This window comes from Salvelinus fontinalis, chromosome 11 (assembly GCF_029448725.1).
Source record: "Salvelinus fontinalis isolate EN_2023a chromosome 11, ASM2944872v1, whole genome shotgun sequence".
Classification (NCBI taxonomy): domain Eukaryota; kingdom Metazoa; phylum Chordata; class Actinopteri; order Salmoniformes; family Salmonidae; genus Salvelinus; species Salvelinus fontinalis.
The window spans coordinates 13861261-13877774 of NC_074675.1; the positions used below are offsets into that span (position 1 = coordinate 13861261).

The 16514-nt window shown below is 43.5% G+C and overlaps 2 protein-coding genes across 4 annotated transcripts; one reads left to right on the plus strand and one right to left on the minus strand.

Annotated features, from left to right (window-relative positions):
- Window positions 1-1320: 1320 nt before the first annotated feature.
- Window positions 1321-10965, minus strand: LOC129865087 (cystine/glutamate transporter-like). 3 transcript variants are annotated; one of them, XM_055937563.1, is made up of 13 exons: window positions 10361-10452; window positions 6703-7624; window positions 5168-5294; window positions 4937-5052; window positions 4716-4841; window positions 4508-4607; window positions 4363-4407; window positions 4141-4264; window positions 3935-4038; window positions 3740-3836; window positions 3452-3601; window positions 1837-2014; window positions 1321-1691 (listed from the first exon to the last, which is right to left on the minus strand). In XM_055937563.1, the coding sequence occupies exons 2-13, from the start codon at window positions 6728-6730 to the stop codon at window positions 1627-1629; spliced, it is 1260 nt and encodes a 419-aa protein (XP_055793538.1). In that variant the 5' UTR covers window positions 6731-7624; window positions 10361-10452; the 3' UTR covers window positions 1321-1626. The 3 variants fall into 3 exon arrangements, with proteins under 3 accessions (XP_055793538.1, XP_055793539.1, XP_055793537.1); XM_055937564.1 differs by having other exon boundaries at window positions 6703-7621; window positions 10361-10450; XM_055937562.1 differs by lacking the exon at window positions 6703-7624 and having other exon boundaries at window positions 10361-10965.
- Window positions 10966-12584: 1619 nt separating this feature from the next.
- Window positions 12585-16093, plus strand: pex26 (peroxisomal biogenesis factor 26). The gene is made up of 5 exons (XM_055937565.1): window positions 12585-13014; window positions 13109-13249; window positions 13419-13747; window positions 13836-13976; window positions 14206-16093. The coding sequence occupies exons 1-5, from the start codon at window positions 12803-12805 to the stop codon at window positions 14307-14309; spliced, it is 927 nt and encodes a 308-aa protein (XP_055793540.1). The 5' UTR covers window positions 12585-12802; the 3' UTR covers window positions 14310-16093.
- Window positions 16094-16514: the final 421 nt, after the last annotated feature.

Genomic DNA, 16514 nt, shown 5'->3' on the forward strand with positions numbered 1-16514 from the left:
TTCGAGCTCTCTGATCAGTTTCCTGTGTGGGTTGAATCGCGATTCTCCCTCAAAGGTCACCTCTCCTCTGGAATCTTTCTCCCTCTCGTCTCCTGTCTTATGAATTTTCTATTGGGCCGAATTAAAATATGTTTTGACCATCCTCTGCTTACCAAGTCTGTTAATAAAACGTTTACTGTTGACAGGAGAACAAGAGGAGACAATAGGACGAGGTGGATAATTTTATAATAAGGCCGTTTAATTACATGTAAAGATATCTTAGTAAAATCTTGCAGCAAGGCTCTTCCAGTCTGACTCCTAGTGAATCGTCCGGGAAAGAGCCAGTTTCCAGAAATGTTCAGTACTATATAGACAACAAGCAAAGTAGGTAGATCTGCGAGTCCGGCCTTCCGGTTGGTCGATCTGGGTCTTGGGTAGTCCTGATCAGGCCTGGTGTCCACGTTCCATTGGTTCCTGAGAGTTCTTTGTCCTGAGGTCCAACCATGGGTTGGGTGTGTCTGTGGTTATTATGGGGGAGGGGAATTATGTGTGTCTATAGTTGGTGTCTTAAGTCCAGCATATATCCAAGAGAAATGAGGAGTATGTGTGTTTTTGTATAATATATGGCTTATGTTGAAGTGTAGTTATTGCTAGTTTCCAGTCTCTATTTCAATTTCTTACACTTTGCCTCGTGTTTTTAGAGTATTGGTGTCTTGGAAAGTAGTTAATGTAAATGTTTAAAATGACTTTTTTCTTTTTGGGTGGGTGTGCTGACTACAGTGAAACCCGGTGACTTTGCTGCTTCTTTTCACATTGGGTGGGTGGGTGTGCTGACTACAGTGAAACCCGGTGACTTTGCTGCTTCTTTTCACATTGGGTGGGTGGGTGTGCTGACTACAGTGAAACCCGGTGACTTTGCTGCTTCTTTTCACATTGGGTGGGTGGGTGTGCTGACTACAGTGAAACCCGGTGACTTTGCTGCTTCTTTTCACATTGGGTGGGTGGGTGTGCTGACTACAGTGAAACCCAGTGACTTTTCTTTTCACATTGGGTGGGCTTAGATGTCTTAACTTTAACTAGATTCACACAGTCCTGGGTTTCTTGTCCCATATTATAATTGAAGGTATGATAAACTGGAAGGGGCATGAACACCACATAATATGCAAGAACTTTTACATTCTGGTTCAGTATTTATTACATGTCTGGTACAACAGACCCCAGAGCAGGGTTTGTGGAAAAACTGACATGGGTAACTTTTGGGATGTTTAAGAAAAGCATGTCTGTTTTATGAATCCTATGTAAATGGAATGAATGAATACGTCGTTGCAGTTTCTCTTTTTGTTTTGAATACCAGTATGTCAACATTTTCTCATGATTGTCATTTTAAATGTAAATAATCAACACAAAACATATATTGTATTCAAAGCGTAAAAAGTACACCTCATTAATTCAAGTAAACAAAAACAATAGTCATTGGGGTTTTTTCAGCAGAACTAACTTTCCGAGCAGTGAATGCGGTAGAGTTAACGGCTCATTCTTTTCCAAATCTAAGTAACATGCCTAGGTATTCACATCCATATACAATATGGAGGGCACAGCCATGGGTGTCCGTTCGTCTGGTCAGTGTGTGTGAGTAAAGAGGCGTCTTTAGTAGGTCTGGACTTCCTGCTGAGCCACCTCCAGCAGTATCTGGAGCTGCTTACTGCAGTAGTCTGGAGAATAGAGAGACAGTCCTGTCGGTGACTCACAACAGCCATAACTATCCCACACAACACCACCCTCACCTGACATTTCTGCTATCAGTAATTCAGTATGATGACAACAACATTATAGTGGCATGATAAGGATGTGACTCACTGAAGCTCTTTCTCCATCGGGCGGGCAGGCGTGAGCGGTGCACGGTCAGGTAGTAGACAGGGACTCCAGACAGGGTGAGAGCACAGCTGCCCCCTGTGTTCCAGGGGTCTGAGTACAGAGACAGCCCAACGATGAAGAAGCACACCACTGTGAAAGTGACTGCAATGGCCAGCGGCACCTAGTAGACAGAATAGAATTATGAGCTGATCATAGGAATAAAACTAGGTAAACAGTCAAGAAACAGCCAACTAGTAAGTACCACACAAGTGACATGGCTCTGGAGCAACGAACCGCCCTTGCTGTCTCTGCCTGGCCGGTTCCCCTCTCCACTGGGATTCTCTGCCTCTAACCCTGTTACAGGGGCTGAGTCACTGGCTTACTGGTGCTCTTTCATGCCGTCCCTGGGAGTGGTGCGTCACTTGAGTGGGTTGAGTTACTGACGTGATCTTCCTGTCTGGGTTGACGCCCCCCCTTGGTTTGTGCTGTGGTGGAGATCTTTGTTGGCTATACTCGGCCTTGTCTCAGGATTATAAGCTGGTGATTGAAGATATCACTCCAGTGGTGCGGGGGCTGTGCTTTGGCAAAGTGGGTGGGGTTATATCCTTCCTATTTGGCCCTGTCCGGGGGTATCTTCGGATGGGGCCACAGTGTCTCCTGACCGCTCCTGTCTCAGCCTCCAGTATTTATGCTGCAGTAGTTTGTGTCGGGGGGCTAGGGTCAGTTGGTTATACCTGGAGTACTTCTCCTGTCTTATCCAGTGTCCTGTGTGAATTTATGTATGCTTTCTCTAATTCTCTCGTTCTCTCTTTCTTTCTCTCTCTGAGAACCTGAGCCCTAGGACCATACGTCAGGACTACCGGCCATGACGACTCCCTGCTGCCCCCAGTCCGCCTGGCCTTGCTGCTATTCCAGTTTCAACGGTTCTGCCTGCGGTTACGGAACCCCTACCTGTCCCAGACCTGCTGTTTTCAACTCTTAATGATCGGCTATGAAAAGCCAACAGATTTATTCCTGATTATTATTTGACCATGCTTGTCATTTATGAACATTTTGAAAATCTTGGCTCTCTCTAATTTTCTCCTTCTCTCTTTCTTTCTCTCGGAGGACCTGAGCCCTGGGACCATATGTCGGGACTGCCGGGCGTGGTGGCTCCTTGCTGTCCCCAGTCCGCCTGGCCTTGCTGCTGTTCCGGTTTCAGCTGTTCTGCCTGCGGTTATGGAACCGCCACCTGTCCCAGACCTGTTGTTTTTCAACTCTTAATGATCGGCTATGAAAAGCCAACTGAATATTATTCATGATTATTATTTGACCATGCTTGTCACTTATGAACACTTTTGAACATCTTGGCATAGTTCTGTTATAATCTCCACCCGGCACAGCCAGAAGAGGACTGGCCACCCCTCATAACCTGGTTCCTCTCTAGGTTTCTTCCTAGGTTTTGGCCTTTCTAGGGAGTTTTTCCTAGCCACCGTGCTTCTACACCTGCATTCTAGCTGTTTGGGGTTTTAGGCTGGGTCTCTGTACAGCACTTCGAGATATTAGCTGATGTACGAAGGGCTATATAAAATAAACTTGATTGATTGATTGATGAGTTAATTATAGTAGTCATAGCAACCTTGAAGGGTCTTGGGTGGAGGGGGAAGCGGTAGCGATGGATGAGCATCCCCATGGTCGCCATGGCAATGAAGAGCCACCGGGAGAAGGAGGCAAAGTTGATCAGCTGGAATATCTCTCCTCTGGCCACCATCCCTACCACCAACGGATACTGCAGGAAGGACAACAAACATCTCAACTGGACCATGAAAGCAAAGCATAGACCTACCCCATCAACCCAATACAAATGTCTGTAAAGAGACTAATTGGGTTGGCAAGGTAGACTATGGGCAGTAGTAGTAGACTATACCAGCAGCAGAACAGCAGGCAGAGGCGTGTTTTGATGGATGTGGATCATTGAGAAGAGGACTGGCCAGTGTCCCTCCCTGGCCCCCACAAACAGCATCCTGCACCACGGACAGACAGACAGACGTCTCGTGAATAGAACCAGCCAAGCTTACATCAAGGTGTACGTTTCTGAATTACGAGAGTGCAGCATTATTACCTGGGTGCTCCAAAGAAGCCACCGTTCAGCGCCCCAAGACAGGACACAGCTACCAGTACAGGAATCACAGAGGCCAAGCCGTGAAGCGCACGATTGGCAAACGTCTGCGATAAACAGACAGCATATATAAGGCTGACATGCAGTTCATTTCACATGCAGTTATTTTCCTTCTCTTGGATTTGACCATCTGATGCCATATTACTGACCACAGCCACAGCGTCAGACACAAGAAGCTCCTCTGCTGTCATCATGGTGTAATAGGCCACGTTGACAAGAACGTAGCACACAGTCACCGTCACCATGGAGAAGATGATTGCCAGTGGGATGTTTCTGACAAAATAGAGCAGACAAACAAAGACGTGAGGTTACTTGATTTTTTTGTGTGGAAATAATTGGTCAATCACATTGTTGTTTTTTATGTAAAATACCTATTTGGGTTAATGACCTCCTCTGTGACAAAATTCAGATAAAACCTGCAAAGAAAGTAAAAGATGTCAATTTATCAGTTAACAGTTCTTTATGGATAACACAACAATTGGTATATGATATGGGATTTTCTTGTGCACTGCTTACCATCCACCATAGGCATATAGACCAGAATAAAAGGCCAATGGTAGCTTATCCAGTGTTAATGTATCAATCTCAAAGCCATTCTGAAAGTTCTCTGTCTGTCCTGGGGAGGGGAGAGAGGAAAACGAGTTAGCAGGGTTTGATTGAATAGGGTCCTGGGTATATTGTGTACATTGTGTATCATGTTACTCTACCAAAACCACTACCCCACCTCTGGCTAATGCCATGATGCCAGGAACGATGATTAGGACCAGGGCAAACATCTTGATGAATGTCAGCGTGATCTGGGTGCGAGAGGCCAGGGTCACACTCCAGCAGTTTATCGCCACCACAAATGCTACAGGGAGAGGGGGAAGATAAACCTCGTTGAAATAGTATTCCATAGTAATCAAACAATTCACAAAGTCTTATCGATTGTATTTTATCACTCACTCACTCCAAGGATGCTGACCAGTTTAATCAGTGCTGTGGGAGGAGCACAAGGGCTGAAAAAGGGATCCACCACATAGCGTCCGAACGCCAGGGACACATAGGATGCTACAGCTGGCCTTTACAGTCCACATGGAGTACAGTAAAAGTATTAGAAAGTATAGTTTACTACAAGTTTGTCTCCTAAACTATTCTAATAGTGTATGCAAAGAGACAGAGATACAGGCTGCTGACCTGATGAATAAAAACTCTGCCCAGAGACGCAGGAACGCAGGCAAGGGTCCTAATGTCTCCAGCAGATAGGTGTAGTGGGCCCCTGACTTTGTAAATGTGGTTCCCAGCTCAGCATAACACAAGGCCCCTGGACAAAGGACAGAAACAGATGACACATCTCCCACAGGGCATAGACGTCAGTTCAACAACGTTTTGATTTACATTTGGTTGAGTGGTCAACTAACGTGAATTCAACGTAAAATCACAAAAAAAATTCACCATGTCATTGGATTCAGGTGAAAAGTTGAGTGAAAAAAATACTAAATTCCCTTACGTTGATGACTTTTTCAAATACAGTCAGTTTTCCACATTGGCTCAACGCCATCACATTGAATTTGTTGGTTGAAATTATGTGGACTCAAGTTTTTGCTCAGTGGGCTGGGATATTTTCTTTTGTATAACTATCTCTATACATTCAGGAAACATTTTTTTAAATATTCATTATTCAGTGCATATCACTAGTTATAGCTGTGCTTGTAACTGTGGTATAATAAAGTTAAAAACTGGGGGTATACATGGGAAAGGTCAGCCATACATCCACCCCATGCTTTCAGCCCATACTACCCTTTTGATCTGTTTATTTGGTCAGCCGTAGGCTATTACCCTATAAACAGCCTTAATGAATAGTACAGCTCTTAATTTGATCACTTGTTGCTTAGAATTTTGTTGCTTAGAATCTGTGCAGGAAATTCAAACTTGTAGTGTATTTCAGGTTTATAAATGCTTCTAAAGTTTGTAATTTCCATTTCAGACTTGGTTTGCTCTAATGAAAAATGGATCAACCCTTACAAAAATGGCCATTAATTATAATGCACATAATAATTCACATTTCCTGTTGCAGGCTCATTTTCCTGCTGTAGCAAACTGGCTCAAATTAAGATCCTACATCTGTATATTAAACCATCAGTTTAATAGTAAACATTTGGACATCTGTGCAAGGACTCATATACTTGAATGATAATAAATGTTTTAAATTAAGTTAATGGTACAAATAATAGTGGAGGCATATATGACAATAACCTGTACAGGGAACTGTTGTCACGCTAGTTTAAATGAGTAGACGAGGTCGCAGCGTGAATAGAGTTCCACATATTTTTATAAACTGAAACTCACCAAAACAAAACAATAAAGCATAAACGAAACGCTACTGGTGTGCCCTCAGGCAACTCAATGTAGACAAGCTCCCACGAAAACCAATGGGGAAATGGCTACCGAAGTATGATCCCCAATCAGAGACAACGATAAACAGCTGCCTCTGATTGGGAACCATATCAGGCCACCATAGAAATACAAAAAACACCTAGATGACCACCCAAGTCACTATCACGCCCCAACCAACACAGAGAAAAAACTGCTTACTATGGTCAGGGCGTGACAGTACCCCCCCAAAAGTTGCGGACTCCCACCGCTAACCTGACTCAATAGGGGAGGGTCCGGGTGGGCATCTATGATGGGTGACGCAGGGCGTCGGCTCCGGTGCGGGACGAAGTACCCACTCCGCTCGCAGATTACGTCTTCCTCCATGGCGGTTCTGGTGCGGGGATCATCACAGGAAGCTCCGGACCGTGGACCGTCTCAGGAGGTTCCCGGACCGTGGACCGTCTCAGGAGGTTCCCAGACCGTCTCAAGAGGTTCCCGGACCGTCTCAGGAGGTTCCCGCATTGTGGACCGTCTCAGGAGGTTCCCGGACCGTGGAACTGTTGCCGGAAGCTCTAGACTGTGGATGCGCACTGAAGGCCTGATGCGTGGGACCGGTACAGGTGGCACAGGGCTGATGACACGCACCTCAGGGCGAGTGCGGGGAAGAGGCACAGGACGTACTGGACTGTGGAGGCGCACTGGAGACCTGATGCGTGGGACCGGTACAGGTGGCACAGGGCTGATGACATGCACCTCAGGGCGAGTGCGGAGAGGAGGCACAGGACTGTGGAGGCGCACTGGAGGTCTAAAGCGCAGAGCTGGCACAACCCTTCCCGACTGGATGCTCACTCCAGCCCGGCAAGTGCGGGACGCTAGCACAGGACGCACTGGGCTGTGAAGGCGCACTGGAGACCTGATGCGTGGGACCGGTACAGGTGGCACCAGGGCTGATGACACGCACCTCAGCACGCCCACTCTGCAGCGCTCTCAACGCCAGCTCCTCTCTCCAGAATCTTGCGTTGAGCTCCTCACTCGACTCCCTGACTGGCTCTGGTTCACTCCTCGGCTCCGCCGACTGCTTCATGTGCCCCCCCAAAAGAAATTCTTGGGGTTTCTGTGGCCTTCCTCCCCGAAGTCGTTGCTGTCCTCTCGTGCGCCTAGGCGACTCCCGCCAAGGAAGGCGATCCTGTCCTGCCAGGATTTCCTCCCAAGTCCGGATCCCTTCCCATCTAGGAGCTCTTCCCAAGTCCAGGATACTTCCTCCTCCTGGGCACGCTGCTTGAAATGAGTAGACCAAGGTGCAGCGTGAATAGAGTTCCACATATTTTTTATAAACTGAAACTCACCAAAACAAAACAATAAAGCATAAACGAAACGCTACTGGTGTGCACTCAGGCAACTCAATGTAGACAAGCTCCCACGAAAACCAATGGGGAAATGGCTACCGAAGTATGATCCCCAATCAGAGACAACGATAAACAGCTGCCTCTGATTGGGAACCATATCAGGCCACCATAGAAATACAAAAAACACCTAGATGACCACCCAAGTCACTATCACGCCCCAACCAACACAGAGAAAAAACTGCTTACTATGGTCAGGGCGTGACAACTGTTATTATCTTAATTAAATAAGATAAGTCAGAGTTACTTTATACAGTTGAAGTCGGAAGTTTACATACACTTAGGTTGAAGTCATTAAAACTCGTTTTTCAACCCCTCCACAAATTTCATGTTAACAAACTATAGTTTTGGCAAGTCGGTTAGGACATCTACTTTGTGTATGACACAAGTAATTCTTCCAACAATTGTTTACAGACAGATTATTTCACTGTATCACAATTCCAGTGGGTCAGAAGTTTACATACACTAAGTTGACTGTGCCTTTAAACAGCTTGGAAAATTCCTGAAAATGATGTCATGGCTTTAGAAGCTTCTGATAGGCTAATTGACATCATTTGAGTCAATTGGAGGTGAACCTGTGGATATATTTCAAGGCCTACCTTCAAACTCAGTGCCTCTTTGCTTGACATCATTAGAAAATCAAAAGAAATCAGCCAAGACGTCAGAAAAATTATTGTAGACCTCCACAAGTCTGGTTCATCCTTGGGAGCTATTTCCAAACATCTGAAGGTACCACGTTCATCTGTACAAATAATAGTACGCGAGTATAAACACCATGGGATCACGCAGCCGTCATACCGCTCAGGAAGGAAACGCGTTCTGTCTCCTAGAGGTGAGCATACTTTGGTGCGAAAAGTGCAAATCAATCCCAGAACAACAGCAAAGGACCTTGTGAAGATGCTGGAGGAAACAGGTACAAAAGTATCTATATCCACAGTAAAACGAGTCCTATGTCGACATAACCTGAAAGGCCGCTCAGAAAGGAAGAAGCCACTGCTGCAAAACTGCCATAAAAAAGCCAGACTACGGTTTGCAACTGCACATGGGGACAAAGATCGTACTTTTTGGAGAAATGTCCTGTGGTCTGATGAAACAAAAATAGAACTGTTTAGCCATAATGACCATCGTTATGTTTGGAGGAAAAAGGGGGAGGCTTGCAAGTCAAAGAACACCATCCCAACTGTGAAGCACAGTGGTGGCAGCATCATGTTGTGGGGGTGGTTTGCTGCAGGAGGGACTGGTGCATTTCACAAAATAGATTGCATCATTTTGTTGATATATTGAAGCAACATCTCAAGACATCAGTCAGGAAGTTAAAGCTTGGTCACAAATGGGTCTTCCAAATGGACAATGACACCAATCATACTTCCAAAGTTGTGGCAAAATGGCTTAAGGAGAACAAAGTCAAGGTACTGGAGTGGCCATCACAAAGCCCTGACCTCAATCCTATAGAAAATTTGTGAGCAGAACTAAAAAAGCGTGTGCGAGCAAGGAGGCCTACAAACCTGACTCAGTTACACCAACTCTGTCAGGCCAAAATTCACCCAACTTATTGTGGGAATCTTGTGAAAGGCTACCCGAAACGTTTGACCCAAGTTAAACAATTTAAAGGCAATTCTACCAAATACTAATTGAGTGTATGTAAACTTCTGACCCACTGGGAATGTGATGAAAGAAATAAAAGCTGAAATAAATCCTCTCTACTATTATTCTGACATTTCACATTCTTAAAATAAAGTGGTGATCCTAACTGATCTAAGACAGCAAATGTTTTACGAGGATTCAATGTCAGGAATTGTGAAACATGGAGTTTAAATGTATTTGGCTAAGGTGTATGTAAACTTCTGACTTCAACTGTAGGTGCAAAGGTTGATCGCATGTGCAAATACCAGAGGATTGTGGACCTTGGCCAGATCATTCAGCTAAGTGAATGCTTCCAGCACAGTTTACCTCTGAGCTAGCCTAAATTTCCATTAAGGGAGTGAATGTTGTAAGCTGTCTGTGAATTAAAGGGACAGTGCTGTCAAATGCATGATTTACCTGTATTTTATATATATTTCCACACTATGAGGTTGGAATAATACTGTGAAAATTATGATAATACACTTTTAATGTAAGAGCTGTTTGAAAAGACTGCCTGATATTTCAGGTTGTTTTGCCCTGCCTTGCTACATCACCAGGCAATGTAAGTTAATAGACCAATAATAATAATATACCTCTCTGGCCATAACAGCTAGTTTTCAGGTTACATATCCCTCCCATTAGGCTCCTCCAATTAGGCTCCTCATTCAGACCTTTACCATACAATCCTAGCAAAATTCTTGCGAGATAAATTGCTTTTTGCTAAGAAGCTATTTTTGTATCTTTTTAACCATTTTAATTGAAAGAAATCACAGTAAGGTGCTTAATTGTTACCCAGAAATGTTTTAATATTGAGATAAAAATGGCTGCATTGGACCTTAACAATACTGAATCCGCCTGATGTGAATATCTAATAAAAATGTTTCAAAACGGATATTGTGTTAGCAACTACCACTCGCAAACATCACAATTATGCTCCTCTTGCTCTCATAGGTACACTACCTCTTTTAAAATGACAGTTGGTGCTTACCGAAGGTCGAGAGAACCCCACACAGTGCCCAAACCACCAGTGACAGGCCCACACTACCACTGTTCATCAGAACCCCTTTTGGTGCAATGAAGATGCCGCTGCCCACCACGGTACCGATGATGGAGATAGCCGGAAGCAGACCTATTGTCCTCCTCAGGTGGATCACTTCATCTTCTTTCTTCTCCTTCACCTCATCCCCCTCTTCCTTCGACTGAATTCCATCTATGCCCATGCCTCTGCAGCCTTGAAGGTGTGAACACACACCTTGTTTAGATATCCAGCCTTACATCAACAAGTTCCAGTGAATAAATCAAATACCAAAAATTATTTTTAAACAGCAAAAATCCTTTCACATTCCAGTTTAAAGAAAACACAGAAGTAGTCGATTTAAGTGAACAATAAAGTATTCTCTCTTTATGAACAAAAGTATGGTCAATCCCTTTATGGATAAACAATAACATTCATATATCTCTCTTCTTATACTGAAACTGATTGTATTTATCCAATGAAGATTGCTGTATGTAGAGGACTAGCATAGAAGACGAGATAAGCTAAGAGACGAGACAAGCCGAGTGGAGCTGTATGAGCTGAACGGGTAGACGAGTATAACCCTCACACTTGCACAAGACCATCTCCCCTGAACTTGTTTTTTACCCCCTCATTGGCTCTTGCAAATCAGCACAATCAGTAACCATTGAAACTCACCAATCCTGCACTAGCAGGAAACAAAGCAAGTAGTCTTCCCAAGCTTCAACAACATGAGTAATTAAGGCAGTTTAGACGGGTCAAAGCCATGGTGCATTCATTGTACTGAGTATGAGTGTGTATGTGTTTGTGTGTGTGTGTATGTGTGCGTGCATGCGTGCATGCATGTGTGTGCGCAGGCACTAAAGTTGTTGTTGGTCTTTGCGTGTGTGTGCCGGTGTGTGTAAGTTTTGCTTGTGTGCACAGCTTTAAACACGGAATACCATGGGGAGAGAACCCAAACACCCCTTGTAGAGGCAGCTGTACAGATAACAGGAGGGTCACTTTCAACAACAACTTCACAACAGAGAAAGTATACGTGCTATAGGAGCAGATGGCCTTATTGATGTTCTCACTAATATCCACAAAATATCAGTAGAATTCATTCATAACCAAATCATAACCAAATAACATCCAATATGACACAAATGTCAACACTAAAATGGGGTTGAATGCAACATCAAATAATTGGCATGTCAATTATGTCTCTCTGCACACACGCCTGATGAATAAAACCAAGGTAATGTAGTTTGTCCATGTGTGTGAACTGTGAAGTATTTTTGTCATTAGCAAGGAAACTTCAGCGTGAGATCACATGTGAGGGATCCAAAAGTAAACTGTGAAAAAATGTATCTGGTCTCTCTTTTCTTAACGCTTGGGAGACTGTGGCTGTCCATTTCAGTTAATCCGTCGCTTGTTAACAGCAGTTAACAGCGTTATAGCTGCTTTATTTTCATTTGACATGTTTAGTTGTAATTGCATGTCTTGACAATGGGTGTCAGCATTTCCGGGAAACTAAGGATCATATTCACAATAACTTATCTGACATTTCACCACTCTACACAATCACATTATGCGGCTTGAATAATACAGAAAGGGAAAGTATGGCATTTATTTGTCTTATTTTCATGTTTATTCAGCTGAAAATTGTGAGGATGTTTTGGAGAGATCCCTACTGCTATGAAAAATAAGTATTTCAAATTGCTGCAGGTCCAACATCAAACATCACGTCTAATATTTAGAACCATCTAAATCGGTCTCTCAACAGAATATGGAGTTAATGAAAGTCCCTTAACACCCAAACCTTATTTTGCACAGTATAGTCAGCTCATGGCATAGAGTTATTTTGAGTTCTACAACTTCATCACTTTCTGTCCTTGTCTTACAAAAACAGTGATGCAAATGTATTTGCAAATGCTCTGTTGTTCCAGATATCCCACAAATCAATTATCATATTCTGTGGTTATATTTCTTAATTAATTAATACTTTAATGTCGCATAGAGAAATCTGCTTGGCCACATTCATTTTTCTTTGAATTGCAAGCATATTTTGGGGGGATGTCAAAGAGGTCCCAAACGATCAACTGGAACCCCATCCGGCACGCCGGGAGAGCTAAAGCTAAATCGAGCGCACCTGGAGGGTTACGTAGAAATAAGAACGCAAGTGATTGGCTGCCTTGTGTTCATGAGTAATCTCCGAATATGATTGGTGGTGGGTGCGGAAGCCAAATAATAGCGTGCATATTGCCTCAGAATGTAAACAAATTTGTACAAGGCAGGTACCACCAGCACATAATTTACGGCACGTTTAACATATTGCTAAAAACATTACTAATGTTTGGTTGACTGTTGGTGATTCGTCTTACAATTTATCGGCACAAACAACTAAAATAGACAACGTTAGCTACCTACAGTACAATGATGAGCAACTCGTCCACCTCAATGGCTCACACTCTCAGCTTCGGATCTGTCCGTCAAAGCCCCCCGTTGAGTTCAAATTTTGCACTGACACATGGACTGTTGGGCTCAGCTGCCGAGCAGTTAATGGTTCAGAAGGATTTCCAAGCTGCTTTTGACACATGTGAGAGAGGTCTGGTGAGCCTTTTAAAAGCGGAGCAAGAGGACAGCAGGTGGGTATTAGTATTTAGAATTTGCTCTGCTTTCATGACAGGGTCCTTGTTGCATTGCATTATTGGACTAAACCGTTGTCCATCTGACTTTCAGGTATGGGGAGTTGAAGGCTGCACTCTGCATTGTGGGGATTCAAGCATTGGCTGAACTCAATCAGTGGCCTGGTGTACTGGCATGGATTCTGCAGCATTATGAGTGCCCTGAGAAAATATCTGCAAAATTAATGCAGATGTGGTGAGGAAAATGTAACATGGTTAATTTTCAGGCTCATTTCTTCCATTATAACATTTTTATACACTGCAGACACTGCACATTGATTTATGTTTTCAATTGGCATGTAAATATATAACCCCAATTCACCCTGCAGTCATGTTTTTCTCCATGTCCCTCTTCTTTTTTGTAGCATACTCCTCTACACCAAAGTGGGTGAGCAAGCTATGATGCAGGAGGCAGGCAATGTTTGGCTGTGCTGCCCATCCAATGGGAGATTGGTAGGATTTGGGACTGTAGCAGAGCTTTATTTACTGCATATTCTAGTGCCTTTAGGTCATATGACAGAGGCACGGGAGTTGGTTTTTGGTGAGGTGGGAGGTATTGCATTCACAGAGGACCAGAAACAAACAGCACTGGATATCGTGGAGAATAAAGAGAACCTCAGCCAAGAACAACCTCCAAGCCCTAATCCCAACCCCAGTCCTGTGGTGGTGGTTGCTGGACTTAACACACCTCAAGGTGCATCTCACTTACAATTGCATTAACCATTTGTATTGAATTTAATGCTGCCAGACAGTGTGACTGACTGTGTGTTTGTGCTTTGTAGGTGCTGGGATTCAGAAACTTGAGGCCTTGCTTAGGCTTTTGAACAGAGGACTATCAGTAGCCAGTGGTGGGTTATTCCGTCTTCGGAGAGTCTTTCTGGCTGCGGTCCTTCTCTACATGCTTTTTGTCCGAATGGATCCAGGTACAAAATAAATAACGTTGTAAGCCTATTATTCAATCATTGAAAGAAACTGTCAACATCCAAATAATGTGGTTGCTTTAGTTAATACTAGTCTAGCACTTAGCATACAGCTTTTGTCTAACTTTTGATTGCACCCAACCTACCTACTGTATTTAAACACATAAGAGACTAGATATCAGCACAAAGAGCAGAAATGTTATGATGATTCTTTGATATGGTCTCTCCACAGCTCATCCCTCATCTTTCCCCTGGATCTCACAGATGCTGCAGATGCTGAAGCAGATGTGGGATGCAATGTTTGCCCCTTACTATCAAGCCAGAGCTCAGAGCTAAGAACTGTAAAACCATACAGCCTGGTGCTGGGACATTATGGTTTAAATTTGACTGAGAAACAAGAGCTCACCATTGACCCTCACCATGTAAATATGAATTAGTGACTGAGATAAAGAGAGAAATTAGGGGGGCTTTTGTTGGCAACAACAACATTTATACATGTGAAGGCTAAATGTGAACAGCATGGATACCTGTGAAGGCAGAATGTGATAGTAATAGTCAGAATTAATTTCCCTGGTGTTGCAGATTCAGTTGCTCCCATATAGGTGTGTGTGCGAGCGAGTCAGATAGTGTGTGTGGTGACACATTTTGTGTTGATATGAATTTCCCAATCCAAATCAACTGCTGTAAGCAAGCTAATTGTAATCAGATGCATGTCAGACATATTATAACTTTTTAATTGGTAATTGGTAAAATGAGAATTCTCTCATTATGAATTACTCCAGTATCTTTGGTCTGGCTCCAGCAGATACCTTCTCAGGACACAGATGCTGTGAGGTATACGGGCTCAGACTGGTTGAATGCTGCCAGAGAGGATGGCGCATGTATTAGCGCGCTAGTGTGTATTAGATAGCTAGTGTGTACTAGGTTTACTAGCTAGCTAGTGTGTACTAGGTATACTAGCTAGTAGTGTGTGCTAACTAGTGTACACTAGATAGTAGTGGGAGCTATACGTAGGTATACCAACTTTTTTTCAGTGGGCATTGCGTATTAATTCTTAATCCCCACTGATGCATATCCAAGTTATATGCCATATCAATTATGTAGTACAATAGCGACATCATGCACAAAGTAGCCTACATAATCGCAAAGCATGTGAAATATATTCACATGCGCAGCACACACATAGCTCATTTCTGCAGAATATCAGGCAGCAACCACGCTCAATTGGTTTTCGCATTGGAGCAGCTCACAGAATTGAACGACATCAGTAGCTGGTATTGTAGGAAAGAGGTTTCAACTTTTATCTACCAGGAACTAAGGAAACAATGGAACCAGGTATTGAAAAAGTTTGGTCTGAAGTCTGGGTTGAATATTTGTAATGCACAGTTCAGTCATCAAGCGCTGTTTGAATGAACAATTGTATAGTTTTCACCAAAAAAAACTTGGTAAAGGGTTACCTGGCAGAATGAAATCATGATGATTTGTATCAATCGGGAGGGCATTTGTTTTGCAAACTCTGCCATTTAGGTCTACATTGTACAGTACAAACACACGGCTAGACAAATGGTCACTTGATAGGTGAGCAATTCAATTAAAAGGCAACTACACCCTCCAAATATTTATATTTTTCCCAGACCAGAAAAATGGTCTCCTGATGTGTTTCAAGCATTGTTGTGGACTTAGTTGTTTTTCTATTAAAAAGTGTGATTTTGAGTGAAAACCTGAAAAAAATATAGTAAAACAGAACAAAAAAAACTGTAGGAAAACAGCATTTTTCACACAGGGTGCCTTTTCCTTCACCGGCAAGCCTTTTTGGAATTTTGGGGGGCAAAATTAGAGTATACCCACTTCTCCAAGCACCACTGCTAGACAGGGTTTCCAGTTAGCCTGTAATAGCTGTTTTTTAATATATATATATATATATATTTTTGCAGATTAAGTCAAATTGCCACCTGACAATTGTCCGGGAGAAGGAAAAAATCCCATTGGAAATAATGCTTTTTAGCCTATTCATTGATGGAAATACCATTTGATGGAAATACATTTGACCGGTCATGCTTATTGGTCTATGTCTTAATTTGCATAATTTTGTGGAATTAAATTGGTATGTGTGTATTATATTCCTTATGTATCTTATTTATCACATGCACAGCATACAGATACAGGGCCTTTTAGCAGAAAATGTGTCAGGCAGCTCTTTTTATAAGCCCAATCAATGAGCAACAATTCTAAATGCAATCCTGTGTTAATAGTTTTTTTGGCCTCCCTAGTGGCGCAGCGGTTTAATGCACTGCATCGCAGTGCTTGAGGCGTCACTACAGACCCGCGTTTGATCCCAGACTGTGTCACAGCCGGCCGTGACCGGGAGACCCATGAGACAGCGCACAATTGGCCCAGCGTCGTCTGGGTTAGGGGACGGTTTGGCCGGCCGGGATTACCTTGTCCCATCGTGCTCTGGCGACTCTTTGTGGCGGGACCGGGCGCCTGCAAGCTGACTTCAGTTGCTAGCTGGACTGTGCTTCCTCAGACGTATTGGTGCGG